Genomic DNA, 27,201 nt, shown 5'->3' on the forward strand with positions numbered 1-27,201 from the left:
TGTGAACATGTATACTCTGAGTAAGTAGTACAGTTCAGGCCTTTCCCCAGGATTTTTTTAAGGCACTTACATATTTAGCATCATTATAAGACAAAAATCAAGCCAAAAGAAGTGGGGTAGTGGGTTGAAAACAGCCTTCAATCCATCAAATCATGTTGGGTTTTTTTTTGGGGGGGGGGGGGGGGTTTGGGTTGGGGGGGTGGGGGTAAAACTTAAAAAAAATAATAACCCATCAATTCCCCACCCACAACAATTTCATAATTTGGGCCATGTTGTTGCTGTTGATTTCAGCGTCATGTTAAATGCTTGTTGTGATTTCTGCTTGTAAAATACCTAAGCTAAGAATGCTGACGTCACAGTATATTCATTTATAAAAAAAGAAAAAAAAAGGTAATAAAATAAAATGTTACGGTCTTTTTAAAATCCAGCTAACTACAAATATATACTCTTCAAAAGAAGAAACGCAAAACCACATTGTCGTAACATTTGGAGAATTGATTTAATTATTGAATGCTGAGTCCGATAATTACCAAATGCAGGGTCTGGGGCTGTGGTTGTCGCTGTCGGAGGCGTCCAACTCATCCCATAGATGCTCAATTGGGTTCAAATCCGGTGATATCGATGGCCAAGGAAGGACATTAATGTTGTTGTTCTGTAGGAAAGCCGTTGTGAGACGTGCTGTGTGAGGCCTGGCGTTGTCATGTTGGAACACTGCGTTGGCGTTGGCCATAACTGGAACGTTGTGTGGCCGGATGATCTGGTCAATGTAGCCCTGTGCATTCAGGTTGCCCTGCACGTGGACCAGGTCAGTTCTGTCAGTGTGTGAGATGGCTGCCCACACCATGACACTACCCCCGCCGAATCTGTCCACTTCCTGCATGCAGTTTGCCGCATAACGTTCACCACGACACCTATACACGCGACATCTTCCATCATGACGTCGGAGCAGAAATCGGGACTCGTCACTGAACCACACCTGTCTCCATCGCAGTTGAGGCCATTGTCGATGAATCTGGCACCACTGCAGTCGGAGTCGACGGTGTTGTGGTGTTAAGATGACACCTCGAACTGGACGTCTGGCACGAATTCCTACCTCACGTAGGCGGTTCCGTACGGTCTGGTCGGATATCCTGCGCAAACCTGGTATTGCTGCGGCTGTGGAGGTGGCAGTAGTCAATCGTTCCCGAAGGTGGCGTACCCGGATGTAGCAGTCCTGCCCGGGGGTAGTGACCTGTGGTCGACCGGATCTAGGGAGGTCACGTGTTGATCCATGTTGCTGGTAACGGTCCCACAGTCTGGAGATGGTGCTTGGGGACACATGGAATGCCCTGGCAATGGCCGTTCTGGATTCGCCTGCGTCTAGTCGGCCGATGGCATTGTTTCTCTGCGGTTCACTGAGACGTGGCATGTCCTGGATTGTTAACTGTTGGCCAGATACAGAGGCCAGGCAAGCGAACACCCTGCACTTTTATACTGTCGGTGTTCATGTTGCATGTGCAGACAACGCACGTGCAGTGGTGACATGGTTTGCACGTGGCTGCGTTTTTGCGAATATTCACATTTTGGAACTTTATTGTACAGTAGCTGCGTTTTATCGAATGTAACCGTGGGAATGTGTTTGGGACATGCAATGACCTTATATTCACAAAGCATGAACCGGTAGGAAACATAAAATCGGAGTTATAACCCATTTGTACCCTTTTGCGTTTCTTTTTTTGAAGAGTATATATCTAGCATTATCTAACAAATATGATTATTGTAAACTAATTCAGTGTACGTGTAACTGCAATTTGTATAAATACTGCATGTTCATTTCCCGCGATCACGATCTGCATGCGTGCTCTCGACCATAGGTACAAAATTAACAAAGACAAAGGAAATAACCGAAACTGCAGTTAGGTATTCATTGATTCATTGCTTTTCTACAAATTTACATCAAGATTTACTTCTGTGTAACTATAATGTTTAATGTCCGCAACGATGTCTCTTGACACGTGGGTGTCAGCTGACTCTGAAGCGTGACGTATATTACGCCAAGAGCTTTCCTCAATTCAGCCAACGAACGTTCTTCCTAATGTTCGCGAACTATTTGATTGGTGTCTGTCGTGTCCATTTGGTTTAACGTGAAGCACACAAACCAGTGTAGCGAACGTTTTGTTTTCGCTCGGTCTGGCTGAACTCAGCCCTTGGGATAACCTGTACCACGTGACCAGCACAAGCCCGCCGACAATTAAAACGGTGCGATCAATGAACCTCAAAGTGAACATCTAAAGAATTGCAGAGATACCAAATGGAAGTGTGATAATGTGTGGTGAATGACGTTACAGATCACAGCTCCATTGTTTTGTATACATGTTACAAATTAAGCCGACACGGTCCTGCAGTTAAGGCGCTAACCAGACATGAAGGCGCTTACTTGGCTGGCTAAGGGAGCACGGGCCGTGTCGGCTTATCGCTCTAGGGAAACCCCTGCAGTTACTGTTATTCACCATTGTACAGTGTTTAAGTTGGGACACTTTGGTTGGACCTTGTGATCCTGTTATCCCAAAACACCATTACACGGACAGGCATTTGATAACACAAAGCAGCCACTCTGTAAATATACTGATCACTTTTTCAAGGCAGTTTTGAAAAAAACATATGTCAAGTAAAGCTAATGTATTTATTGTGTTCGTAGGACAACAATTCTAATTGTAGACATGTATTTCTATGGTGATGTATAAAACATCCCAACCGCATAGTCTCATTGATCACATGTTGCACTAATTTAAGATATGTACAGGTTGTTTATCATGGCATGTATTTGGTATATTCCTAGTGAAAGTTGAATAGTATATATTCATTAGTTAGCTTCCAGATCTGGACATTCATATTTCAGAACAATGAGGTAGCAATAAAGTAAACTGCATCATTTCACTAGACATTGCTAAAACAACAGTAAAGTAACTTCTGTGATAGTCACCAGAAAAACCAGTCACACAATCACATACGGTAAATGATATTGACAAAAATGGCTGCATATAAAGTGTTTCACATTTATTGGGTGCAGAATTCATTTTTGTCAAATTGTGAAATAAAAAAATTATTGTTATTTTGTAACATTTATGAAGCAGTTTATTTTATATTTTTTTGGGGGGAGGGGGGTTGGGTGGGAGGGAGGAGTTTGTATTTTTAAAAAATTGTATTTCATGGCTTGTAAACTATGGGAGACAGCTTTTAACATGATTCAGTAATCCACTCATTTATTTTCAGAGCTAGATTCCTGCCCCTGATTTTCATGTATTTGTATGCACAGATATGATATGCAGGCAGAATAGCACATTTAAATTATGCCTTTAATTAATATACCAGTCAGACCATTGGTTTATGTTTTTGTTTTTTATCCATCCTAGTCTATAACTTATCAGCCTTCATACAATTACAACATTCAGGCTTAAGTTGGTGTTCAACAGATCATTAAAGAAAAGAATTAAAATGAGGAGTAAGACGGAAATATAAAAACAGATTTCATTTGTTAAACAAAATACAGTGGATAGCTCCTTGTTTACTATTGGATGTTGTAAGCATTTGGTGAATAAAGAACTGAGTTGGTATTTTTCTTATAGGCATGAAAACTAATACATTTACACATACATGTAATTGCCTGTTCAGTTATTGATTTGTTACTTTTCAAGAAGTCAACAGCATATCTAATTAGTCCCCTACTGGTCCAACCAGAGGAGACAATAGGTTTCATCTCCATCTGTCTGTTCATTTGTCTGTCCCACTTACAGTTTTCCGGATGTTTTTTTCACAATGCTTTGAGATATTAAGCTCAAATTTTGTATATAGCTTCATCATGTACAGATCAAGTTTGACTTTCATGATGATTTACCCATTTTTGAAAGATTTACATGTATCTCCCTTGAACTTAGGAGATAAGAAAATTTGTTTTCCAGACTATTTGGGGCAATGCATCAAGATATTGAGCTGAAATGGTGTGCATAGCTTTATCACGTTCTATTACAGAACAAGTATAACTTTCATGGCGATTTACCAATTTTTTTCACAGATTTGTGGCCCTTGAATTTAGGACATAAAAAAATTTGCTTGTCAATCATGCCACCACGCCACACAAATGTACTGAGAACAAAAACAGTGTTGTAATTTGTATGTCACGTGATCATGTGAAAACAAATTTGGCTAGATGAGGTGACCTTTTTTTATTGTCTTTCATTTTAGAATATAGGAAGAACTAAACAACAGAAGACACATACATGTTTACAAGTGTAGCATTTTATTTATAATAATAATAAACAGAATGATTTAGCTAAAATGACTTGCCTAGTACAATCTGATTCATTGAAGGGCATTGATGTCAAGAGAAAAGGAAGGGCACATCATTAGAATTTTGAGAGTAGTGCAGCAAAGATATGGTTCGTGATGGAGATTGCTGTAATGCCATAATGAAATTTGAACCATGCATGATACTCTTTTGTTCCTTTACTTTTTTTGGGTGGGAAGATTGTTTTTTTTTCTTTTTTTCCAGTCACTAATCTGTTGATTACTGTAAGCACACATTTATATACTGTGTTCCCTGCATTTGATAACATCAGGGGTCGGGATATAGCTCAGTCGGTTGAATGCTCGCTTAGGTGCTTGTGTCGGAGGATTGAACCACCTTGGTGGATCCATTCAACCGATTTGATTTTTTCTCGTTCCAACCAGTGCACCACAACTGGTCAAAGGTATGTGCTTTCCTATCTGTCGGAAAGTGCATATAAAAGATCCCTTGCTGTATTAGTAAAAATGTAGCAGCTTTCCTCTGATAACTACATGTTGGAATTACCAAAATGTTTGACATCTAATAGCCAATGATTAATTAACCAATGTGCTCTAGTGGTGTTGTTAAACAAAACTAATTTCTTGAAAACATCACTTTTCAGTGTATTAAATTATTAATACTTGATAATACCAGTTAAAGCAGCTAATCAATGCAGTTGTCATTTTAAAAAAAGTTGTTTTAATTTAAAGCAACAACAAAAACAAATTAATTGGTATTTTTATTTAATGACTATTATAAAAATAATAAAACTAAAACAAATATGTTCTAGACCTGGTCTTTTATGTGTTGTGAAATAATATTTTTGAATTTTAAAATTATTTTTCATGGGAGTTTCAGCTGTAAGAAAACATACAAATACTAACAACTTTAGGCCAGTTTCTATTCTTTAAAGACAAATATCAGGAAATGACATGCTATTTTAATTTTTTTTTTAATATTGAAAATCCTGCATTAATATTGCTCTTTGCTTGGATCAAGTGTTAACTCTCTTGAATAGTTACATAATTTTATATTTCCTATCTGCATACTGAAAACATTAGAATGATGTCATGTTTAAGGTGTCCTTGTTTTTGGATAACGTTTGGAACATTTAGAGTAGATATTTTGTAAGACGTTTTGCAGCACATACGTGAAAATAAAATAAGAATAATACTTTTTATTCTTTATTGGAAATAATCAAATATACAGTCAAATAAATTTAAAACATATATCTCATAATTCACAACTTTATTATAAAGTTAACCTTTAATTTAAAAAAACCCCCAAAAAACATGAATTACCTTAGTACATGTATGACATTATTGATTCTTTTTGAGTACCTTTGATCTTTGTATATGCAAGTCAAGAGAATGTTGTTCAAATGATACATGCTGTCAATAAAACCTGCAGTGAACCTACTGGAATCATCAATATTATACTTTAAAAAAAAAAGAATTACATGTACATATTGATATGCAACATGTTACAGATCGTTCTACTAATGTTATATATAATATGTGTGTGTGTGTGTGTGTGTGTGTGTGTGTGTGTGTGTGTGTGTGTGTGTGTGTGTGTGTGTGTGTGTGTGTGTGTGTGTGTGTATGTATGTAGTATGTGTGTGTATATATATATATGTGTGTGTATAGATATAGATATAGATCGTTCTACTAATGTTAGTAGGGTGATACTCCATAATTGACATATGCATTCATAGTCATCAAATAAAAACATTTCAACACCAATTTTACAATAAAAGCTGTCCAGCATTCAGAAAATAAAAAACATTTGAGTTTGATGTCATTTCCATTCAAAAAGACACCGCACCACATATTCTTGTGTTATTTGAATATCTAGTAATGGCAGACTGGAATTAAAGTTGCGTGTATAGTTTACAAAAACACGTATAAGCTTGAGATTAAAGATAAAGAGATTATTACCCTTGTGTGTTTCGGTATCGTCAGTATCATATATTAGAAATAAAAATAATGTATTATGCTCGCCAAAGGCTTGCATAATACAATTTTTATTCCTAATATATGATATTGACGATACCAAAAAAACACTTTGGTAATAACATGGCGGCGTTTCCCTGGATGTTCCGACATGTCCAAAGTAAATACTAAAATGAATTTTTTTTTCTACCAAACCAAGCCAAACAATTTTACTCTTGGTTACTCTTTATTTTGTTAAATAAACTTTGCAAAGGTAAAAAACAAAACAACAACAAAAAAGGGTTCAAACAATTGAAAAATGAATTAAATTTGTAGTTGTTTTGCCGTTCATTGCGGTAATTGTGAGACGTACATGTAAGCTATGAAAAGGAGCTCAATCAAATTTATAAGTTAATCTAACTTTGTAACAATCGAGCTCAGAATAAAGGGAGTACATGTGTTTGCTCTAGTTCTTTAAACATCAGAGCTGTTAATTAATCCCTTAATTGATATTTGTCAACTGCACAACAGTGACACTGGAGCATGCGCACATGTAATTAGCTCTGCGTATGCAATCACATTATCTGCTGAGTGGGTATTCAAAGTATAAGTAATGCAGTAATGATTGATGTCGATTTGACCTTTGAGTTTTCTGAGGTAAAATTGGCATTAAAGGAACACAAAGGGACTGGATAATTTCGTCCAGTGCAGTTTAGAGGTTTCCAGTTTAGAGGGGTAAATTTTAGTGTTAAAAGATACACAAATCACGGGACCGTGTAAAACGTCCGGTTTTGAGGGAATTCAGGTTTACTGAGGGTCCGGTTTTGAGGGGTTTCGCTGTGTGTGTGTGTGTGTGTGTGTGTTTTCAACCTGAGCAGGATAAAGTTGATATCTTAAGATAGTAACCAGTTATTTCTTTTATCCTGCAATCCTACATGAATAGTTAGAAAATGATTATTTATTCCATTTTTGTGTACGCAAATAGAGTATTGTCAACCTAGCAAGGCTTTTGTTATTTGACGTCATACAAGGTACATTTTTTGTAAGACGCTAGCTACATTTAGTCACATTTAAAAAACTTTTTTAAACTGTTAATTCATATATAAGTTTATATACAAATATTGTATTGTTATTGCAAAAATAAACGTTATTTGCATTTGCTGTACTAAAACAAATTATTTAAAGAATTTGTTTATTGAAAATCTAGTCTGAAATACTCAGGCTTATGTCAGTGACCGAAAATATAGAGATTTATTATCCACATAGTTCAAGATATTCAGGGAAATATAACCAGTATGACCCATGTGTGTCATAATGATTTCAAGTGCACAGCGAATGATGTCATTTTGTAATTTTGTAACCATGTCATAACTTAATGTGGCTTCTCCAATGTAAGGGCGGGACGTAGCCCCGTGGTAAATCGCTAGCTCGATGTGCGGTTGATCTGGGATCCGTCCCCGTCGGTGGGCCATTGGGCTATTTCTCGTTCCAGCCAGTGCACCACGACTGGTATATCAAAGGCCGTGGTATGTACTACCCTGTCTGTGGGAAGGTGCTAATCGAAAAGAGTAGCCCATGAAGTGCCGATAGCAGGTTTCCTCTCTCAATATCTGTGTGGTTCTTAACCATATGTCTAACTCCATATAACTATAAAGTAAAATGTGTTGAGTGTGTCGTTAAATAAAACATCTCTCTCTCTCGCTTATCAAAATGATGTCATTTCGTTGTTTCTTTTTAGTAACGTTTTGTCATGGTCCTAGCTTGTTATTTGTGAAAATAATGTTTTAGATAATATGGATAATAAAGAAATTATTACATGCGTGTGAATCGTACTGATTTTACGAAACTCGTGTCAGGATTCATGTATTACCCTCCCTCTCGCTCGGGTAATACAATAATCCTGACACATTCCTCAAAATCAGTACGACACACAAGCTTGTATAATAATCTCTATTTATCTAGTCATCATATCTTGCCAATAAATACAGTGTTTGCGGGGTAAATAAATAAATATTTTTATATGTATATATACAGTCGACCTTCGATAACTGAAACTTCGATCTTTCAAAAACTTCGATCTCTCGAAGTGAAACGGCGGTCCCGGCCGAACTGCTATACAAACTAGTAATAACAGACTTCGAACATTCGAAAAACTCTATCTCTCAAAGTAATTTTTTGGTCCCACCATAAAAAAATAAGGGATATTGCACTTCCAAAACTCGAAGTTTGTGGAGTGACTGAGCCTTTTAACTGTACATGTAATACTTTAAAGAAAAATTAATTGTCACCCAAGCCAAGTGTGAGTGCCCCGACTGGTCTCGGCTATCGATGATACACGCGGTAATTACAGAATAATAGATCGCCGACTATGCGGAACGAAATGATCCTACATGCCTGCATTTGGTTGTCGGTGTTTGTACACGGCAGCGGGCCTCATTACACAAAGTACGGATAGTCTTGTAATCTTCAGAGATCGAGCAATCTGGGGAAGGACCCGGCAACGGGGGGGATAGCCAGATCGGTTAATAGTCACGCTTTCTTGTCAAATGAAATGATAATACTATAATGCAGTTTCACTTTGGGATCTGTACGAATTTCGAAAACTCGAACTCCCATGAAACTCGAACTATTTCGTCGTCCCCTTCAACTTCGAGTTAACGAAGTTCGACTGTATATATATATATATTGAATCCTGTTGGCTCAAACCCCATCGGTGCTCAAGAAAGTGTTCGACCCATCCATTCAGTAAACAATGTAACTATTGGGTTAACATTATCATAACAAATCTGGTAGAATCTGTATGGGGCCATAGATGGACTGCAAAGGATGTTGCCATTTGTTACCTCTGCTGACATCGATGTACTTAATTAGCAAATAAAAGAGGAAGAAAATGTACTAAGACAAAAAGGGATAGCGATTTGGTACTACACCATTGTACTTAAATATAATAGTGTGACAGTTAAATATTTCATATTGTATTGAAAATCTGCTCCTCATTTATACCAACAATTAAATCCAGTGCCTAATATCACTTTGAAAGTCATGATTTTTTTGTTTTTAATGTGGAGCAGATTTACCAAATTGCTAAACTTTTTTATCTTGATATATGTAGTGAGCCTTTAAAAAAACAAATGGAATGATGTTTTAAAACCATATGTCTCTATCCAGATTGGCTAACTATTTTTGTTAATAAACCTTTTATTAAAACATTTGCCACTAGGATATATATATATATATATATATATATATATATATATATATATATATATATATATGAGCTAAACCTTTTGCCCTTTATAAGTATTGATTATTCCTTGTACATGTACTTAGTTTGCCACATGTTGCACAGTTTTGTCACCAGCGGTAAATGAGCAGTCTGACATATACACATTCACTATGTGGATAGCTGAAAGGTTGTCTGGTTTAATAACTTAATTAATGTTTGTTCCAGATTTATTGTTTGGAAGCAGTGGCAAATTGCTGTGTAATAATTATTCCATCGCCAAACAGTTGGCTGTTTGAAAAGTTGTTTAGTGTATAGAACACACTGGAGTTTGTGTTGCTTGTGAGATAGTTTTCAGTATAGACACTGGATAACAGACAATATCATTCACTGTATAACATCATTCACGGTATAACGGCGATTGGATGTAGAAACAGGTCATTGTGTTTACACAGGCTGACATTTTGTTCATAATTTTAACATGGAAGGAAAGGAAAAGAATGTTTAATTACTGACACTTTAACAGTTTGTTTATTTATTAGATGTTGGACATCATAATTCTTCTGGGTGTTAAGAAAAAACTGTTATTGCCACACGTGTTGCTTCAATTAGTAGTGTATCATCTGTGATTGCTCCCATTAGTTGTGTAATACATTATTTCCACATGGGTTGCTTTTATTAGTAAACAATCTGTTATAGCCACATATGATACTTCCATTAGTAGTGAATATCTGTTATAGCCACATGGGTTGCTTCCATTAGTAGTGAATATCTATTACACCACATTAGTTGCTTATAATTAGTAGTGAATATCTGTTACAGCCACATGGTTTGCTTCCATTAGTAGTGAATATTTGTTATAGCCATATGGGTTGCTTCCATCAGTAATATAACATGTTAACTGGGTGAATTTGTTTTTAAAAACTGCAGCCAAACTTCACATGGAACATTTTGCTCAGTATGAAGCTGCAATTCACTACTGACGTTTCAGAGATCGCTACACAATTTTAAAGCATTAAACAGTAGTTGCTAATAAATTTTCAATTGACTAGAAATATTGCTAATCAAGATTGTGGAAACAAAATGTTCCCTGTTTCAGTATCAGTTAGTCTAACAAGCTTTAACAAAATTAGGGAACATTAATTATATTTATCTTATAACTGGATCAGTTTATGCAGAATTAATAATTAAATATATTTGCCAAATTCAACTTTTAATTCATGGAAACTAGTTGACATTTTACCATGGTCAAATGATAAATAGTGTTGTCATAATTACTTCACAAATCACACTCACACAGGCTTGGTTTCACAAGACCATAAACTATAAATGGAAGTCCATTGTATTTTTGTTGCGGAGTTCATATTAAAGTTTGAGAAATCAAAAGAAATAAATACTTTATGGTGTTTCAAGTCAAACAGTGACTGCTTTAAGTGACAGATAGGCTAACACTGGTGATAGGGGAATATAGTTCTACAGGTTCTAATTGTGGTACTCTCTGACGATGGATAAAAATTCCACTGCTTTCGCCATGAAGCTGCTGTGTCCAGGGTGTCGGGTATCCAAGAAGTTTGATTATGGCACGCAGCAAGAAGTTTTAATTTTTACTGTTAAGAAATACAGCCCGGAACTTAAGGACTGCCTGCTTGCATTCCAGGTACAAGTAGGAACAGTGCTTTGTTATCTTAATTGCTTGATCTTGTATTACAATGATTCACATTTGTTGTTTTACCTCTTGTAAGCATGTTGTAAACAATTTTGTTTGTAGATTACAGACTTAAATTAACTCTACTGTGGATGGTAATACATTGATGCCTCTTAATAATAGAATATAAGGAGTATTATAATTTGTTCTTTAATTATTTGATTCAATCACCATTTGTTTATGGATTTATTTCCAAATAATTAACAAATCCTATATATATGTATGTTAGCCAGATGTGTTTGGAAATAGTCAAATGTACTTATCATGAGGTAAAGTGGAACATGTTTCAAGAATATTCCATACTCCAAACTTTAACCACATCTTTGGGCAGGATTTTGTTCAGTTTGTAGACTGTTCGCCTGAGAGTTTGGGTCACAGGATTGGACCCATTAAACATTTTTAAAAGGAATACCAAAAAGAAATTGTTCATTACGTTGAATTTTGTTTTTTTTCTCTCAGTACTACATATTATTGTTTTTAGGTCGCCTCTAGAACTGCTGGGTCTCTTACTGATGTCGTCGTGGAAACACACAGACGAAAACACCTGGCCTATTTGATGGCCGACCAGGGTGCCATTGTGAATCCAGATCAGTCGAGAAACCTACCAAAACAGGTGAACTCATTTCTTCACTCGGACTAGTGAGGGTAGAATTGTTTGTTTGAGGTGCTTGCATAGTATGATTGTACCACCTCGGTGGATCCATTCATCTGATTCGATTTTTTCTCATTGCAACCAATGTACCACAACTAGTCAACACCCGTGGTATGTTAACAAAAAATATTATTGAGGAAATCTTTTATTAATATACACAGGTGTCGTGGTTAGGCCATCAGTCTACAGGCTGGTAGGTACTGGGTTTGGATTCCAGTCGAGGCATGGGATTTTTAATCCAGATACCGACTCCAAACCCTGAGTGAGTGCTCCACAAGGCTCAGTGGGTAGGTGTAAACCACTTGCACCAACCAGTGATCCATAACTGGTTCAACAATGGCCATGGTTTGTGCTATCGTGCCTGTGGAAAGCGCAAATAAAAGATCCCTTGCTGCCTGTCGTAAAAGAGTAGCCTATGTGGTGACAGCGGGTTTCCTCATAAAAAACAGTGTCAGAATGACCATATGTTTGACGTCCAATAGCCGATAATAAGATAAAAAATCAGTGTGCTCTATCTAACATGGTTTAGAAGCATTTATACTAAGACCAAGTAATTCTCAGATCTCTAAAAGAAATCAGAAGTGTTCAACTTAAAAACACAAAACAGTTCATCAAGTTTTTCTTTTACTTGTGTAGTATAATAACAGTTTTGATAGGAAACAAATTAAGCAACTCATTATAGCATATTGGTTTAGTTTTTTTGTGGATTGAAAACAAATTATACTTGTATAATTTTTTAAGAACTTATTGTCACTTATTACTAAAATGATGTGTCAATTACAACAAACCAAATTATTTTTAAGAATGGTCTCATTAACCGTCTAGGGTCAGTGGTAAAGCACTCGCTTGATGTGTGGTCGGTTTTGGGATCGATCCCCGTTGGTGGGCCCTTTGGGCTATTTCTTGTTCCAGCCAGTGCACCATAACTGGTATATCAAAGGCCATGGTATGTGCTATCCTGTCTGTGGGATGGTGCATATAAAAGAACCCTTGTTGCTAATCAAAAAGAATAGCCCATGAAGTGGTGACAGCGGGTTTCCTCTCTCAATATCTGTGTGGTCCTTAACCATATGTCCGATGCCATATAACTGTAAATAAAATGTGTTGAGTGCATTGTTAGATAAAACATTTCCTTCTTTCCATTAACCGTCTCCATGAATTATTTAGCAGACATGAAACATATTTTATATTGTGTTATTTTTCCCCAGCAAATTAACAAGCGTCACTTGAAGCGATCCAGATCATTGGTGTCTATGTTACTGCGCACTGAACAGGAAGATGACGACTTCGGCAAGGCTAAAAACATCCACCAGACAGAACTACTGGTCGATCTGAGGGAAGCCATTCTTCAGATTGCTCGACACTTCCAGTCTCTTGATCCAAAGAATAACAAAGTGGTTAGCTCTTTAAAGATCAGTATATATTTACTTTTTCTAGGGATAACAGTTGTTATCATGTGGACTGTGTTTGAAGATGAAATATTGATGTTGCTTTTTTCAAGGCAACTTTTCACTGTTTGTTTTGTTTATCACAAATGAATATGATACCATAAGGCAGTGACTTATAAGCTTCAGTTTGGCATATAAATATTGATCTTCTGATCTCCCATGAAAATCAAACTGGGGTAGACATGACAGGAATAGGGAAGGATAGTTACTCCCATGTGCATAACAGTTTATATTGCCTTACACCATACCACACCACACTGCATATCACACCACACCACACCACACCACACCACACCATACCACACCATACCACATCATATCACACCACACCACATCACATCACACACGCACAGCACCGCACTTACCATATCACACCACACTGAGGTTGGTAGTGAATGGTTTGAGCAATGTACCTAATGTTAAATATTTTTATTGCAGGTCTTACAAGCAGATTATGCTATGGATTCTCATGCTAAAGATTTGGAAAACTATGTGAATGTGGCCAGGAACCGTCGCCGAAGGGCCAAAGCTTTACTGGACTTCGAACGACATGATGATGATGAGCTTGGTTTTAGGCGGAGTGATATTATTACGGTATGTAAAGGTGGAGAAAGATGTTTCTTTATGGCTTTGGCATGCCGAATTTTCACTCCATAAAGATATCTGAAAAAAGCGTTATGTCTTATATCTTATATAAATATGAAAGTTGAAAAAAGCATGTAGCTCTTAAAAAAATACTTACTGTTTTTTAACTGAAACATTAAAGGAGAATCTTTAGCTCGATATTTTGTGATGTAATAGATTTAAACAAAAATATGCAATGATATTCTGAAGAAATAATGATTACTTCTAATGTAATTAGTATAAACTTGATGGGTCATATGGTATGGCATCCTTATGTTTTGTTTTTGGCGCATATCTTTCTTATTAATTCATATAGATTTATCAAACCTTGTATGTAAGTACAACTTGGGATGTCGATGTGTCTCATACTTTTAACACATTACTGCACATTAAAGGAAATCCTTGTCTGGACCGTCTCTTCCTTCATATTGGATCATCAAACCTGGTATGCAAGAATTCCTTGGGATTGCTGTGTATCATGTACCATAACTAGATCACCAGGACCTACTTTTCATGCATAACTGCACATTGAAGGAAATCCATATCCGGGTCCAGCCAGTGCACCACGACTGGCATATCAAAGGCTGTGGTATGTACTACCCTGTCTGTGGGATGGTGCATATAAAAAGATCCCTTGCTGCTAATCGAAAAGAGTAGCCCATGAAGTGGCGACAGCAGGTTTCCTCTCTCAACATTTCCTTCCTTATCCGGGTCATATCTTTCATATCAATTCATATAACACATTCAATAATTTGTGTGCTTCTCCACCAAACTATGTACTCTTATTGATTTCTGTAAAACTTTCCTCTCTTTTTTTTTTCTTCCAGATAATATCTCAGAAGGATGAGCACTGCTGGATCGGGGAGCTCAATGGTCTACGCGGCTGGTTTCCTGCCAAGTTTGTTGAGATTCTCGACGAGCGAAGTAAACACTATTCCTCTGCTGGAGACGACACTGTAACAGAGGCTGTCACCGATCTCGTCAGAGGAACGTAGGTTATTTGTTATTGTACTTTGTCTCCTTATTGTCATAGAGACAGTCACAGAAAGCTGATGACCTGTCATAGAGATGCACACAACTTGTTGTTAGAAGAGCCTGAGGTGCTTGCATCTAGTTAGCCACCTCATTGGACCCATTCTCTGATGCGTGTAATTTTCCCTGTCCCAGCACAACTGGTAATCTGGTATGTGCCATCCTGTTAAGGTTCATAGAAAAGATCCTGAATGGAAATGCTTGCTCTTATATGATAAAAAATCCAATGTTCTTAGTGATGTTAATAAATCAATGTTCTTTAGTGGTGTCTTTAAACAAATTTAAACAAACTTTTAACTTTAACCAATTTGTTGTCAGAGATTTTTCCATCGGGGTAAACTGGGTACTAGTTATTATCACTAAAGCTCTTGATTAATGAAATTTATTACATGGGACATAAATTTAATAAAAACTGGGAACTCATTTATTTTCCTGTATTGATTACAACAAATCGGTATTTTCCTAGTCTTTTTTTTGTTTGTTTGTTTTAAATTAATCAATTAACTTTTTATATTAAAGATTATGTCCAGCACTGAAAGCAATTTTTGAACATGGTCTGAAGAAGTCTTCTATAGTAGGTGGACACTGTCATCCATGGCTTTTCATTGAAGAGGTGAGCTATTCTTTAATCTGTATGCTCGACATTTTTTGCAGTGGTTTTGTTTGCTTTTTTCCCCTCTGAATTGTCTGAAGTTGTTTTAAAATTGTTATAAAAGACTAATTTTCTAATAGCAAGATCGTTGTGGGTTGTTTTTGGGTTTTTTTTAGGCTTTGTAATCAGATTTGAAATAGAAAAGAATGTTATTTGATTTGCTGTTCTTGAAAAAGTTCTACTCATACTCTGTAGGCTGTAATAAAAAAATCACCACCTGTCCCAGGGATTTTCCCCAGTTTTTTATTGGCTAAAATAATATATTTTTGTTCAATGTGCGGTATTTTATAATGTCCTGAAAAACAATTTACCACTTGCTCCCACTTTGGAAAACATTTGCTTAAAAATCCAGTATTTAATTTATGATAGCCTTAGTAACATATGTTTCTTCCAATTTTAGTCTGCAACAAGAGAAGTGGAAAAAGACTTTCAAAGTGTGTACTCCCGGTTGGTTTTGTGCAAGACGTACAGGTAAGATGAGCTTGATATACTATTGTGAATAAAAACTGTTTCATGGAAGATTTAAATCTCATAGGGGTTTATAACACATCTTTGCAGATATTCAGCATAGTTACACAAGCCAAAAACAGACCTGTGTTGGTTTAAATTTCTAAATTTGTATTCTTATTTTTAAACAAAATGACACACACATGTTATGTAAGATGTACATGTAACATCTGTGTTGTTTTTATTATGCTACAAAAATCTTAACTTAAATGATTTTAAATTTGTGTCTTGGGCATCAGGGCAAATTTCTATGGTAAAAGCCGGTGTACCTTGACCCAAATTTTACACTGTCTTTTCCATATTACCCGTTGTCAATTACCACAGCATGCTGATATTGCATTACAATGATTAAATGTCAGATTGCAATGTATTCAGGTATACTTAACTTGTAGTATTCTTACAGAAACTTACATGTAATATTTTCTCACTATTTAGTACTTTTAATATTATTTCAGGCTTGATGAAGATGGGAAAGTACTTACTCCAGAGGAAGTTTTATACAGGGTAAGCTTATACAGAAATGTCATAGATATAAATAATTGTTTACCAGTCTCTCTGCCTCCATTTTCACAAACTAAAGATAAGTGATTTATGCTTTGACTTTGGAATTGTATGGTGATACTGAATTGAAATTGACTGTCAATTTGTAATGTCATTATTTATTATGCTTGTTTTAATTTCAGGCTGTGCAGGCAGTGAATATCTCGCATGACTCATGTCACACTCAGATGGACGTCAAGTTCAGATCTCTTGTTTGCTGTGGCCTGAAGTAAGTATAGTAATACAGGCAGTGAACATCTCACACGACTTGTGGTATTGTTAAACAAAACACACTTTTGACTTTAGGATATTCTCTTTTTGCAATGATCTAAAGTTTTATGACATCATAAAGTCACCACTGTTCACTGTTCATTTACAGAAGACCCCATCCTTTTTAGTTTTTCAAAGGTTGCAAATATACAAAAGAAGAAACGCAAAACCACATTGTCGTAACATTTGGAGAATTGATTTAATTATTGAATGGTGAGTCCGATAATTACCAAATGTTGCAGGATTGTTCACAATTCACTCTAGTCCATTGTGAGTAAGTGATAGGACACACCACCAAGGTCACGGTCATCTGGAGTCAATACCGGGTGTGGCCTCCGCGTGTGTTGACAACTGCCTGGCACCGCCTGCCCATTGAAGCAACCAGAGTACGGATAACGTGCCGGGGGATGGTGGCCCACTCGGCCTGCAAGGCTGCTGCCAGCTCGGGCAGGGTCTGGGGCTGTGGTTGTCGCTGTCGGAGGCGTCGGTCCAACTCGTCCCATAGATGCTCAATTGGGTTCAAATCCGGTGATATCGATGGCCAAGGAAGGACATTAATGTTGTTGTTCTGTAGGAAAGCCGTTGTGAGACGTGCTGTGTGAGGCCTGGCGTTGTCATGTTGGAACACTGCGTTGGCGTTGGCCATAACTGGAACGATGTGTGGCCGGAGGATCTGGTCAATGTAGCCCTGTGCATTCAGGTTGCCCTGCACGTGGACCAGGTCAGTTCTGCCAGTGTGTGAGATGGCTGCCCACACCATGACACTACCCCCGCCGAATCTGTCCACTTCCTGCACGCAGTTTGCCGCATAACGTTCACCACGACGCCTATACACGCGACATCTTCCATCATGACGTCAGAGCAGAAATCGGGACTCGTCACTGAACCACACCTGTCTCCATCGCAGTTGAGGCCATTGTCGATGAATCTGGCACCACTGCAGTCGGAGTCGACGGTGTTGTGGTGTTAAGATGACACCTCGAACTGGACGTCTGGCACGAATTCCTACCTCACGTAGGCGGTTCCGTACGGTCTGGTCGGATATCCTGCGCAAACCTGGTATTGCTGCGCCTGTGGAGGTGGCAGTAGTCAATCGTTCCCGAAGGTGGCGTACCCGGATGTAGCGGTCCTGCCCGGGGCTAGTGACCCGTGGTCGACCGGATCTAGGGAGGTCACGTGTTGATCAATGTTGCTGGTAACGGTCCCACAGTCTGGAGATGGTGCTTGGGGACACATGGAATGCCCTGGCAACGGCCGTTCTGGATTCGCCTGCGTCTAGTCGGCCGACGGCATTGTTTCTCTGCGGTTCACTGAGATGTGGCATGTCCTGGATTGTCAACTGTCGGCCAGATACAGAGGCCAGGCAAGCGAACACCCTGCACTTTTATACTGTCGGTGTTCATGTTGCACGTGCAGACAACACACGTGCAGTGGTGACATGGTTTGCAAGTGGCTGCGTTTTTGCGAATATTCACATTTTGGAACTTTATTGTACAGTAGCTGCGTTTTATCGAATGTAACCGTGGGAATGTGTTTGGGACATGCAATGACCTTATATTCACAAAGCATGAACCGGTAGGAAACATAAAATCGGAGTTATAACCCATTTGTACCCTTTTGCGTTTCTTTTTTTGAAGAGTATATGTTTTGATTTAAGCTAGTTTTATGCAAAAAATTACACTGTTGTTTTGTGTATATCTGCGAAATACTAACATGTTAATATGGTATTAGATTATGCAAATATTTTTAAAAAGTGAGTAAGCTTTTGTTATTGTTGTTGTTTCTTTTTTTATATTAGATATTTGAGAAGATTAATTTGTTGAAATGCAAGATACATTTTCATCAGGTCATAATGTTGATAAATTATATATTTCCAAATTGGGTTTGTATGTTATGAAATCTTGATTAACTGTCAACAGTTTAATGGCAACCAGCCATTTGTACATCTAGAAAATATAATATTGACTCATTGTAATCCAAGATGCTATGGAATGTTGAAAACCATACGTCATGGCAAACGTTTTGTGGGAGTACTCTATACATTGATAAAATTGTCCAGTGGTCTTCTTACAGTACATTTTATTAATTTCCACTGATTTTTAACAAATGATGTCTGCATCCATAGACTAACTATTATTTATGGTTATGGAGTCTTTTTGCACAGATAAACTTCAGTTACTGTAACAGCATACACCACTAACGTGTAAAAATTCTTGTCAATTCTTAGATATTCATGAAAGAAAAAAAGTATGATTTTTTTTTTCAATTTCTTTGTGTTTTCAGTGAACAAGTGCTGCACCTGTGGTTGGAGACACTGTGTTCATCAGTAGACATTGTGCAGAAATGGTATTACCCATGGTCCTTTATTAGCAGTCCAGGATGGGTACAGATCAAATGTGAATTGAGGTAAGATATATTTACTAATTGTGATGTGCAATTTCTTGTTACATACCTTGCCCTGAACAAAACTGAGTGATTAATGACTTCCCTAACTTAGGTTATTGGAAAACTTTAAAGACATTACCGTATTGTTACCATATAGATTCACATGCTAAAGGGAACTACAAATTACTGTCCTTGAAATAGGCTGAGAGGAGTGATGGGGAGTAAGATTGATAGCTCTCCAAGGTCTGAATTGTTAAAGACAGTTTTAACAAAGCTAATGTAATGGTCACAAAAAGTTACAGCTCTTGTGCTTTACAGCACAAGCGGAGATAATTGTTTATATTTATGTAAACCATTGCCTCGTTGCATTTTATTTGATATACAGAATTTTGGAAAGGTCAGATCACAGACTTTGATATAATTGTCAAATATTTACTGAAGCAATATTGTTGTTTATATTGTTTAAATTTTGTTTATGTATTTAATATCCTATTTTATTTTATTTTCTGTTATGTTTTGTTATATTTAATGTGTTTAGAATTAGAAGTACATTGTTATTATTATGCAGTCAAACTTGTGTTGAACTGTCTTCTTAGTAATTGTCAAAAGCTTTTGCATTAAGGTAGCACTATACCAAATAAAATCTGGTCAGGTCAATGTTTAAAGTGTGACCTAACATTTAATAATACAGTTAATACTACCATTCCTGCTATAGGTGATAGATAGGACAGTGTTTGTTGTAAAAAAAAAATACATATTGCAATTTTATTTGATCCAGTATCACTGTCAAGTACTCTTGTCCTTGAATACATGAGAACTTCCATATATATATATACTCTTCAAAAGAAGAAACGCAAAACCACATTGTCGTAACATTTGGAGAATTGATTTAATTATTGAATGGTGAGTCCGATAATTACCAAATGTTGCAGGATTGTTCACAATTCACTCTAGTCCATTGTGAGTAAGTGATAGGACACACCACCAAGGTCAAGGTCATCTGGAGTCAATACCGGGTGTGGCCTCCGCGTGTGTTGACAACTGCCTGGCACCGCCTGCCCATCGAAGCAACCAGAGTACGGATGACGTCCCGGGGGATGGTGGCCCACTCGGCCTGCAAGGCTGCTGCCAGCTCGGGCAGGGTCTGGGGCTGTGGTTGTCGCTGTCGGAGGCGTCGGTCCAACTCGTCCCATAGATGCTCAATTGGGTTCAAATCCGGTGATATCGATGGCCAAGGAAGGACATTAATGTTGTTGTTCTGTAGGAAAGCCGTTGTGAGACGTGCTGTGTGAGGCCTGGCGTTGTCATGTTGGAACACTGCGTTGGCGTTGGCCATAACTGGAACGATGTGTGGCCGGAGGATCTGGTCAATGTAGCCCTGTGCATTCAGGTTGCCCTGCACGTGGACCAGGTCAGTTCTGCCAGTGTGTGAGATGGCTGCCCACACCATGACACTACCCCTGCCGAATCTGTCCACTTCCTGCACGCAGTATGCCGCATAACGTTCACCACGACGCCTATACACGCGACATCTTCCATCATGACGTCGGAGCAGAAATCGGGACTCGTCGCTGAACCACACCTGTCTCCATCGCAGTTGAGGCCATTGTCGATGAATCTGGCACCACTGCAGTCGGAGTCGACGGTGTTGTGGTGTTAAGATGACACCTCGAACTGGACGTCTGGCACGAATTCCTACCTCACGTAGGCGGTTCCGTACGGTCTGGTCGGATATCCTGCGCAAACCTGGTATTGCTGCGGCTGTGGAGGTGGCAGTAGTCAATCGTTCCCGAAGGTGGCGTACCCGGATGTAGCGGTCCTGCCCGGGGGTAGTGACCCGTGGTCGACCGGATCTAGGGAGGTCACGTGTTGATCCATGTTGCTGGTAACGGTCCCACAGTCTGGAGATGGTGCTTGGGGACACATGGAATGCCCTGGCAACGGCCGTTCTGGATTCGCCTGCGGTTCACTGAGACGTGGCATGTCCTGGATTGTCAACTGTCGGCCAGATACAGAGGCCAGACAAGCGAACACCCTGCACGTTTATACTGTCGGTGTTAATGTTGCATGTGCAGACAACGCACGTGCAGTGGTGACATGGTTTGCACGTGGCTGCGTTTTTGCGAATATTCACATTTTGGAACTTTATTGTACAGTAGCTGCGTTTTATCGAATGTAACCATGGGAATGTGTTTGGGACATGCAATGACCTTATATTCACAAAGCATGAACCGGTAGGAAACATAAAATCGGAGTTATAACCCATTTGTACCCTTTTGCGTTTCTTTTTTTGAAGAGTATATATATATATATATAGAGAGAGAGAGAGTGAGTGAGTGAGTGAGTGAGTGAGTGAGTGAGTGAGTGAGTGAGTGAGTGAGTGAGTGAGTGAGTGAGTTGGGGGTGGGGTGAGAGGGGGTGGGTGAAATTATAGCTAAGTACTGCTATTCTGTGTGAAACTAGGGAAGGGGTGCTGTAAAAATATTGTGTTACATCAAATATGAGCCATAAAAGGGTCCACTTTCTTCAGTCAATATTTTTGGGGAGGTGATGTAGTCAAGTTTATTGTGGTTGATATATTGCATGTAATATTTTTAGCCTATAAAACAGGTGACTGTGCAATACATATGATTTTGTACCACTCTGTATGTTATATGGTTTTGGAGAAGAGTAAGCCTAGGTATCCTCTTTTTAAGACAGATGTCCACTTACTAAAAGGGGTTCATTGAGCAAGTTTGACTGTATTTGCATGCCATGCTGCTTCAGTAATTTATTATTTATTTCTTTAAATTTTTGTGTCTAGATGCAAGATAATAGACAACCTCACTTGAACGCGCACATCTATAATTTGTATGTCCATCTGTATACCTTCTTCTATAGGTACTAAGTTTATGTTACCCTCCCACTTGATGTTCTTCTGATGAGCTGTTAAAGAACTCACTTTGGGTGGGAGCTGGTATTGGAGTGTGAACTCGATACCTACCAGACTAAAGTCACATGGATTAACCTACTCCACTGAAGCTGGTACCCATATTAATATGGAATAACAGGCAGCAGTGGATTTTGACTCTTGACATCGTTAATAAAGTGTTATAAATTAAACTTCTCACCAGCCATTGATTAACCAACATGCTGAGATGTCGTCAAGCAGGGCTTCTAGAATTATTTTACATTTTCCCAAAAATCCATGTATTCTAAAAAAAAATTAAAAGTGATTTTGGACATTTGGAGCATCAGTTTAATACATAAAAATAGTAAAATAGTAAAAACATTACACAAATATTATTCACAGACAATCAGTTACCTAAGTAAAAAGTCAACTGAACTGACGTCTGGTTACCTAAGAAATTGAAATATTGACCCTTGAAATAGGATATCAACAGATTTCAATTTGCCTTTCCAAAATTACAAATTATCATTTAATGGTGATGGTAATGTTGTCACGATAGTAAACTTTTAAAAATGCAATTTAATATAAAATGTATTTTTGTTTCTATGTCCCAGAGTTGTTATTTATATCCCAGAGTTGTTATTTTTCCAGAATTTTAGCTCAGTTTGCTTTCAACCTGTCTCAGGATTGGGAGTTGCCACGGAAGCATAAATCACAAGACTTGCTTCGTGAAGGTGTTCGAGACATGCTCATTAAACACCACTTGTTCAGCTGGGACTTGTGATGTTGCTCACCCTGTCATCGTTGTGTGTTTATTACAGTGTCACAATCACATGAACGTGTCCACTTTTCACTTTTGTTTGCATGAGTATGATGCAGTTTTACTTTTATTCTGGTAGCATTATTTGTGTATTTTTGTTTATTTGTTTTATTTATTAATTGTGCATTTTGCGTGTTAAAATGTGCAAGCAGAATTGAAAAGTGTTGTTATCCTTGCAATATTGTGTTAAAAAGAAATATATATAAAAGGTTTTTTTCTTCTTCGACAGACCTACATGTATTTTTTATAAAATTAAAATAAGAACCCCCCCCCCCCCCCCCTGAAAAAACCAGAAGTTACCTATTTACTGCTTGTTTACATCTGTCTATTTTTGAATCATGTTTTATAAAACCTCTTAAAAATCCAATATTATGGAACAAGAAAGAAAGAAAACTGCAAATTTTAACATATTTATTAACTATTCAGTTAGTATTTGTTTTTTTTAGTTTGGATTCATACCAAGAGGCTTCATATACTAAAAGTAAAAACAGTTTAAGCTATTTCTTAAAATGAGTTGAATGCCAAACTATTATTTGTAATATAATATTTGGTTAAATATCTTGAACATGTCATGTGAAAAAAGAAGAATGAACTCATGTTTTATATAATATGCAAGGATACTTTTCAATTGAAGCTAACAGTTCATATTTAACTACGCATATTGTGTATTTTGTTTTCGTGTGCATTCCATGAATATACTTTGTTTATTCCTGTGATGATTGTTTAAAGATGCAGACCCTAGTTTCAACTCGTAAAAATGGACACTAAGTTTAGTTAATCTACAAATCTGTAACACATTTGGATAACATTACAGCAGAGTGAAAGAAGAGTCTGTGACGTTAAGACTGGGAAATATCCTTAAAAAATATTAAAACCCGTATCAATAACCGCTACTTCTCAGACGCACATGCTTTTTTATAAAAATGTGAAAAATGCATTTTGTGGTATTAGAAACAACAGGATGACCAGAAACACTTCAGTTAGAACTACGGAAATGGATAATCTAAACAATAAAATATAAGTAATGTTTGATTTCAGTGATCATAAACGGATCTCATAATAGTGAAAAATATGCTGTAGTGTTTAAAAACTAGGGTGTGTCCCTTTAAATGAATAGTGCAATCCACATTGATTTGATATTACCACATGATTGTAAACATTGCTTGTATTAATCATGAGAACCTGTCAACTTGCCACCTACATGTACTTTATGTACTTTACAAAGTATTGTTATTATAAACACTGATTTGTATTGTTATTTCTGTCTTTTTTTTCATTTTCTTTCCACTTAAAACGAGAACATTGTCTTTATTTTATTGACCCTGTTTACTTATTTATGGTATAAGAAACAGCCATTTGTTTTGTTATCTTCAAATCTTATTTTATATTTTTATTTAACATTTATTCAGCCATTTTGGTTGTTTCTGAAAGTATTGCTGTTTTCTTTAATCAGTTGCATTTTTATTATTTACACTTTTTGATTGTTTATATTTAATATGTTTTCATAATATTTCAGCATCATACCTTTTTGTTTGAGTCACTAGCATTATTACTGTTATTTAAAATCATGTTTCAATGTGTGGGAATGGGATAGTAACAACAAAGAACATATTTTCTCTGTGTTCTGCTCTTATTGTGTTTGGCCTGATGTCCTACACACAGTAACTAATAAACTATTACATATATCTATACAGGTGTCGACAATCTAGTACATGTACTAGTCACTATTTCTCCACCCAGGTAATTTACATAGTAATGTCTACCATATTGTACAGTGATAAACACATGGTGGTTATAGCAGGAAACAGTCAAGTAACAGCAGACTTCAGCGAGTATGATAACCACCCCCAAAAAAAACCCCACCAACCCCAAACACCACCACCACCACCACCACCACCCCCACCCCCCGAAACATGGTGTATTGGAAGTTGGAAAATTTTATTGTGAAAAGTGCCTGACGGATGTCACAGTAGCTGAAATAAGCTGGCAGATGACATCTTTTAACAAGCCTGACTTGTTTAAACAGCAGCCTGCAACATCAGATAATAATACATATGCCTTTTTACCTTGAACACATTGGTATTGTGCATCGAGTTAAAGGTGCTATTCCAGAGATGCATAATGGTGGCTTCCTCCCAAAATTATTTATTTAACCTTTGATTTGAGATGTAAGCAGTATACCTTCAGCTATATACTCTTACAAAATTACAACTAAATAAGTTAAATTTCTAGTAGAAAACAACATTGTTGGACAATTGGATGACCAATGGAATGGTTTCTGTTCAGTTGAGTGGAACACTGTAATGATGCCCCAAATATTCTGTCTTTGTGTAACTCATCTGTCTTTGACGATCCTACCCAATCAACTTGTCAGATTTTGTGGAATCACAGATTTCATAACATTTGTTTAGATGTAATAAGATAGGAATTTAATTGTACTGAGAGTCACTCTGTTTATACAAATTAGCAAATTACTATATTGATATTCCTAAGTTATTAATGCTACAATTATGTGTGGGATTGATTAATGTTTAGTTATTTGTTACAAAAAATTTAACGAAAAAGAGAAAGAAGTGAAATACGGCTCTTGTACGGAAACTATGATATAGCACCTTTAAGGCTGGCATGTCATTACACTTCTATTCTATTCTATTCTTTAAGTCTGGTAGGTGCCAGGTACAAATCCTAGCACAGTAATGACAGCACAGCTTAGTAGAGAGGTGCAAGTCCACTACACCAACTTCAGTATCACTGCTGTTAAAAGAGTCTGGACAGACAGTTCAGATAGCAGAGGTCTTTGTGCCCAGGGCAATATGCTTGAACCTTAATTAGATACAAATACTAAAATATATTGGAATGAAATGTTATTCTGTGTGTGGATTTTGTATCACCTGTTGTGAAATCCAGAATCTGTTTTGTTGATATCCAATTATTTTCGATGTTGTAATTCTTTAGTTTTTATTATATTATTTTTCAGTGCAATCTTGATTTGATTTTTATTTTCCTTTCTTTTTTTAAAATTAAAATTGAAATAATTAATGATATTTTTCTATTGAAATATATTTTTCCAGTTCTAAAAGTGATTTGTTTTTTCAGACTTCTGGCACAATTCTCCTTTAACCTATCAAAAGACTGGGAACTACCTAAGCAGAACGACAGCTACAAACCGTTCCGAGAAGGGGTCAAGGATATGCTAGTCAAACACCATCTTTTCAGTTGGGATCTCTGAGCTTTAATTGCCTGATCAAATTAAAATACATGATCAAATTAAAATACAAACAGGGAAAATGCATACAATTTCAGCAACAGTTTTAATGTTAAATTGTCAAATCTGGAAAGGTTATTCCATTTCTTCAATTCAACATTTCAACTTTAAAAATAATATTCAGCTTTTATAATAAAACTTTTAACTATCATAGTATAAATTTTATTCAGTGTATAATTTACACATATTAAGTACTTTTGATTGACTGAAATTTAGGTTTCACTGTCAAAGGTTGTTATATCTATAAAAAAAACCCCACCCAAAACCCCCAATGAGGTGTGAGGTTGTGTGTATATTTATTTCTTTAACCAGACCACTAAATCACACTGATTAATTTACCATCGACTATTGGATGTCCGACATCTTCAGAGAAAACTTGCATTTTTACATTAGCAGCAAGGGATCCTTTATATGCTCTTTTCAGCAGATTGGACAGTACAAACCATGGTCTTTATTCCTTTTGATATACTAAAGAAAATCAGCAAATGGAGCTAATTTTTTTTAAAGTTGAATGCCTAACTAGGACGAGACGTAGCCCAGTGGTAAAGTGCTCACTTGATGCGCAGTTGGTTTGGGATTGATCCCTGTAAGTGGGCACATTGGGCTATTTCTCACTCCAGCCAGTGTACCACAACTGGTACATCAAAGGCTGTGGTATGCACTATCCTGTCTATGGGATGGTGTATATAAAAGATTCCTTGTTGCTAATCAAAAAGAGTAGTCCATGAAGTGGCGACGGTGGGTTTCCTCCCTCAATATGTGTGGTTCTTAACCGTGTGTCCAATGCCATAAAACCGTAAATAAAATATGTTGAGTGCGTCGTTAAATAAACTATTTCCTTCCTTTCCTGTCTAACTAACCATTGCCCAGTGGTAAAAGCACTTGCCTGATGCATAGTCAGTCTAGGATCGACCCCTGCCCATTGAGTTACTTCTTGTTCCAGCCATTGCACCA

General features: G+C 37.1%; 1 protein-coding gene across 2 annotated transcripts in view; it reads left to right on the plus strand.

The window, feature by feature from the left end:
- LOC121378986 (small G protein signaling modulator 3-like) overlaps positions 1 to 26,862 on the plus strand; it is a 47,423-nt gene extending 20,561 nt beyond the window's left edge. The window contains exons 11-20 of one of the 2 annotated variants that reach the window (XM_041507415.1): positions 11,644 to 11,775; positions 13,023 to 13,211; positions 13,701 to 13,856; positions 14,714 to 14,877; positions 15,438 to 15,531; positions 15,971 to 16,041; positions 16,533 to 16,581; positions 16,761 to 16,846; positions 19,171 to 19,293; positions 26,079 to 26,862. In XM_041507415.1, coding sequence (XP_041363349.1) covers positions 11,644 to 11,775; positions 13,023 to 13,211; positions 13,701 to 13,856; positions 14,714 to 14,877; positions 15,438 to 15,531; positions 15,971 to 16,041; positions 16,533 to 16,581; positions 16,761 to 16,846; positions 19,171 to 19,293; positions 26,079 to 26,211 — 1,197 coding nt within the window. In that variant the 3' untranslated portion in view covers positions 26,212 to 26,862. Of the gene's footprint in view, positions 1 to 11,643; positions 11,776 to 13,022; positions 13,212 to 13,700; positions 13,857 to 14,713; positions 14,878 to 15,437; positions 15,532 to 15,970; positions 16,042 to 16,532; positions 16,582 to 16,760; positions 16,847 to 19,170; positions 19,294 to 22,813; positions 23,829 to 26,078 lie in introns of those variants that run through there. The other variant, XM_041507414.1, reaches the window with a different exon arrangement.
- The last annotated feature ends 339 nt before the right edge of the window (positions 26,863 to 27,201 follow it).

The sequence above is a fragment of the Gigantopelta aegis genome, chromosome 8, assembly GCF_016097555.1.
Source record: "Gigantopelta aegis isolate Gae_Host chromosome 8, Gae_host_genome, whole genome shotgun sequence".
In the NCBI taxonomy this organism is placed as follows: Eukaryota; Metazoa; Mollusca; class Gastropoda; order Neomphalida; family Peltospiridae; genus Gigantopelta; species Gigantopelta aegis.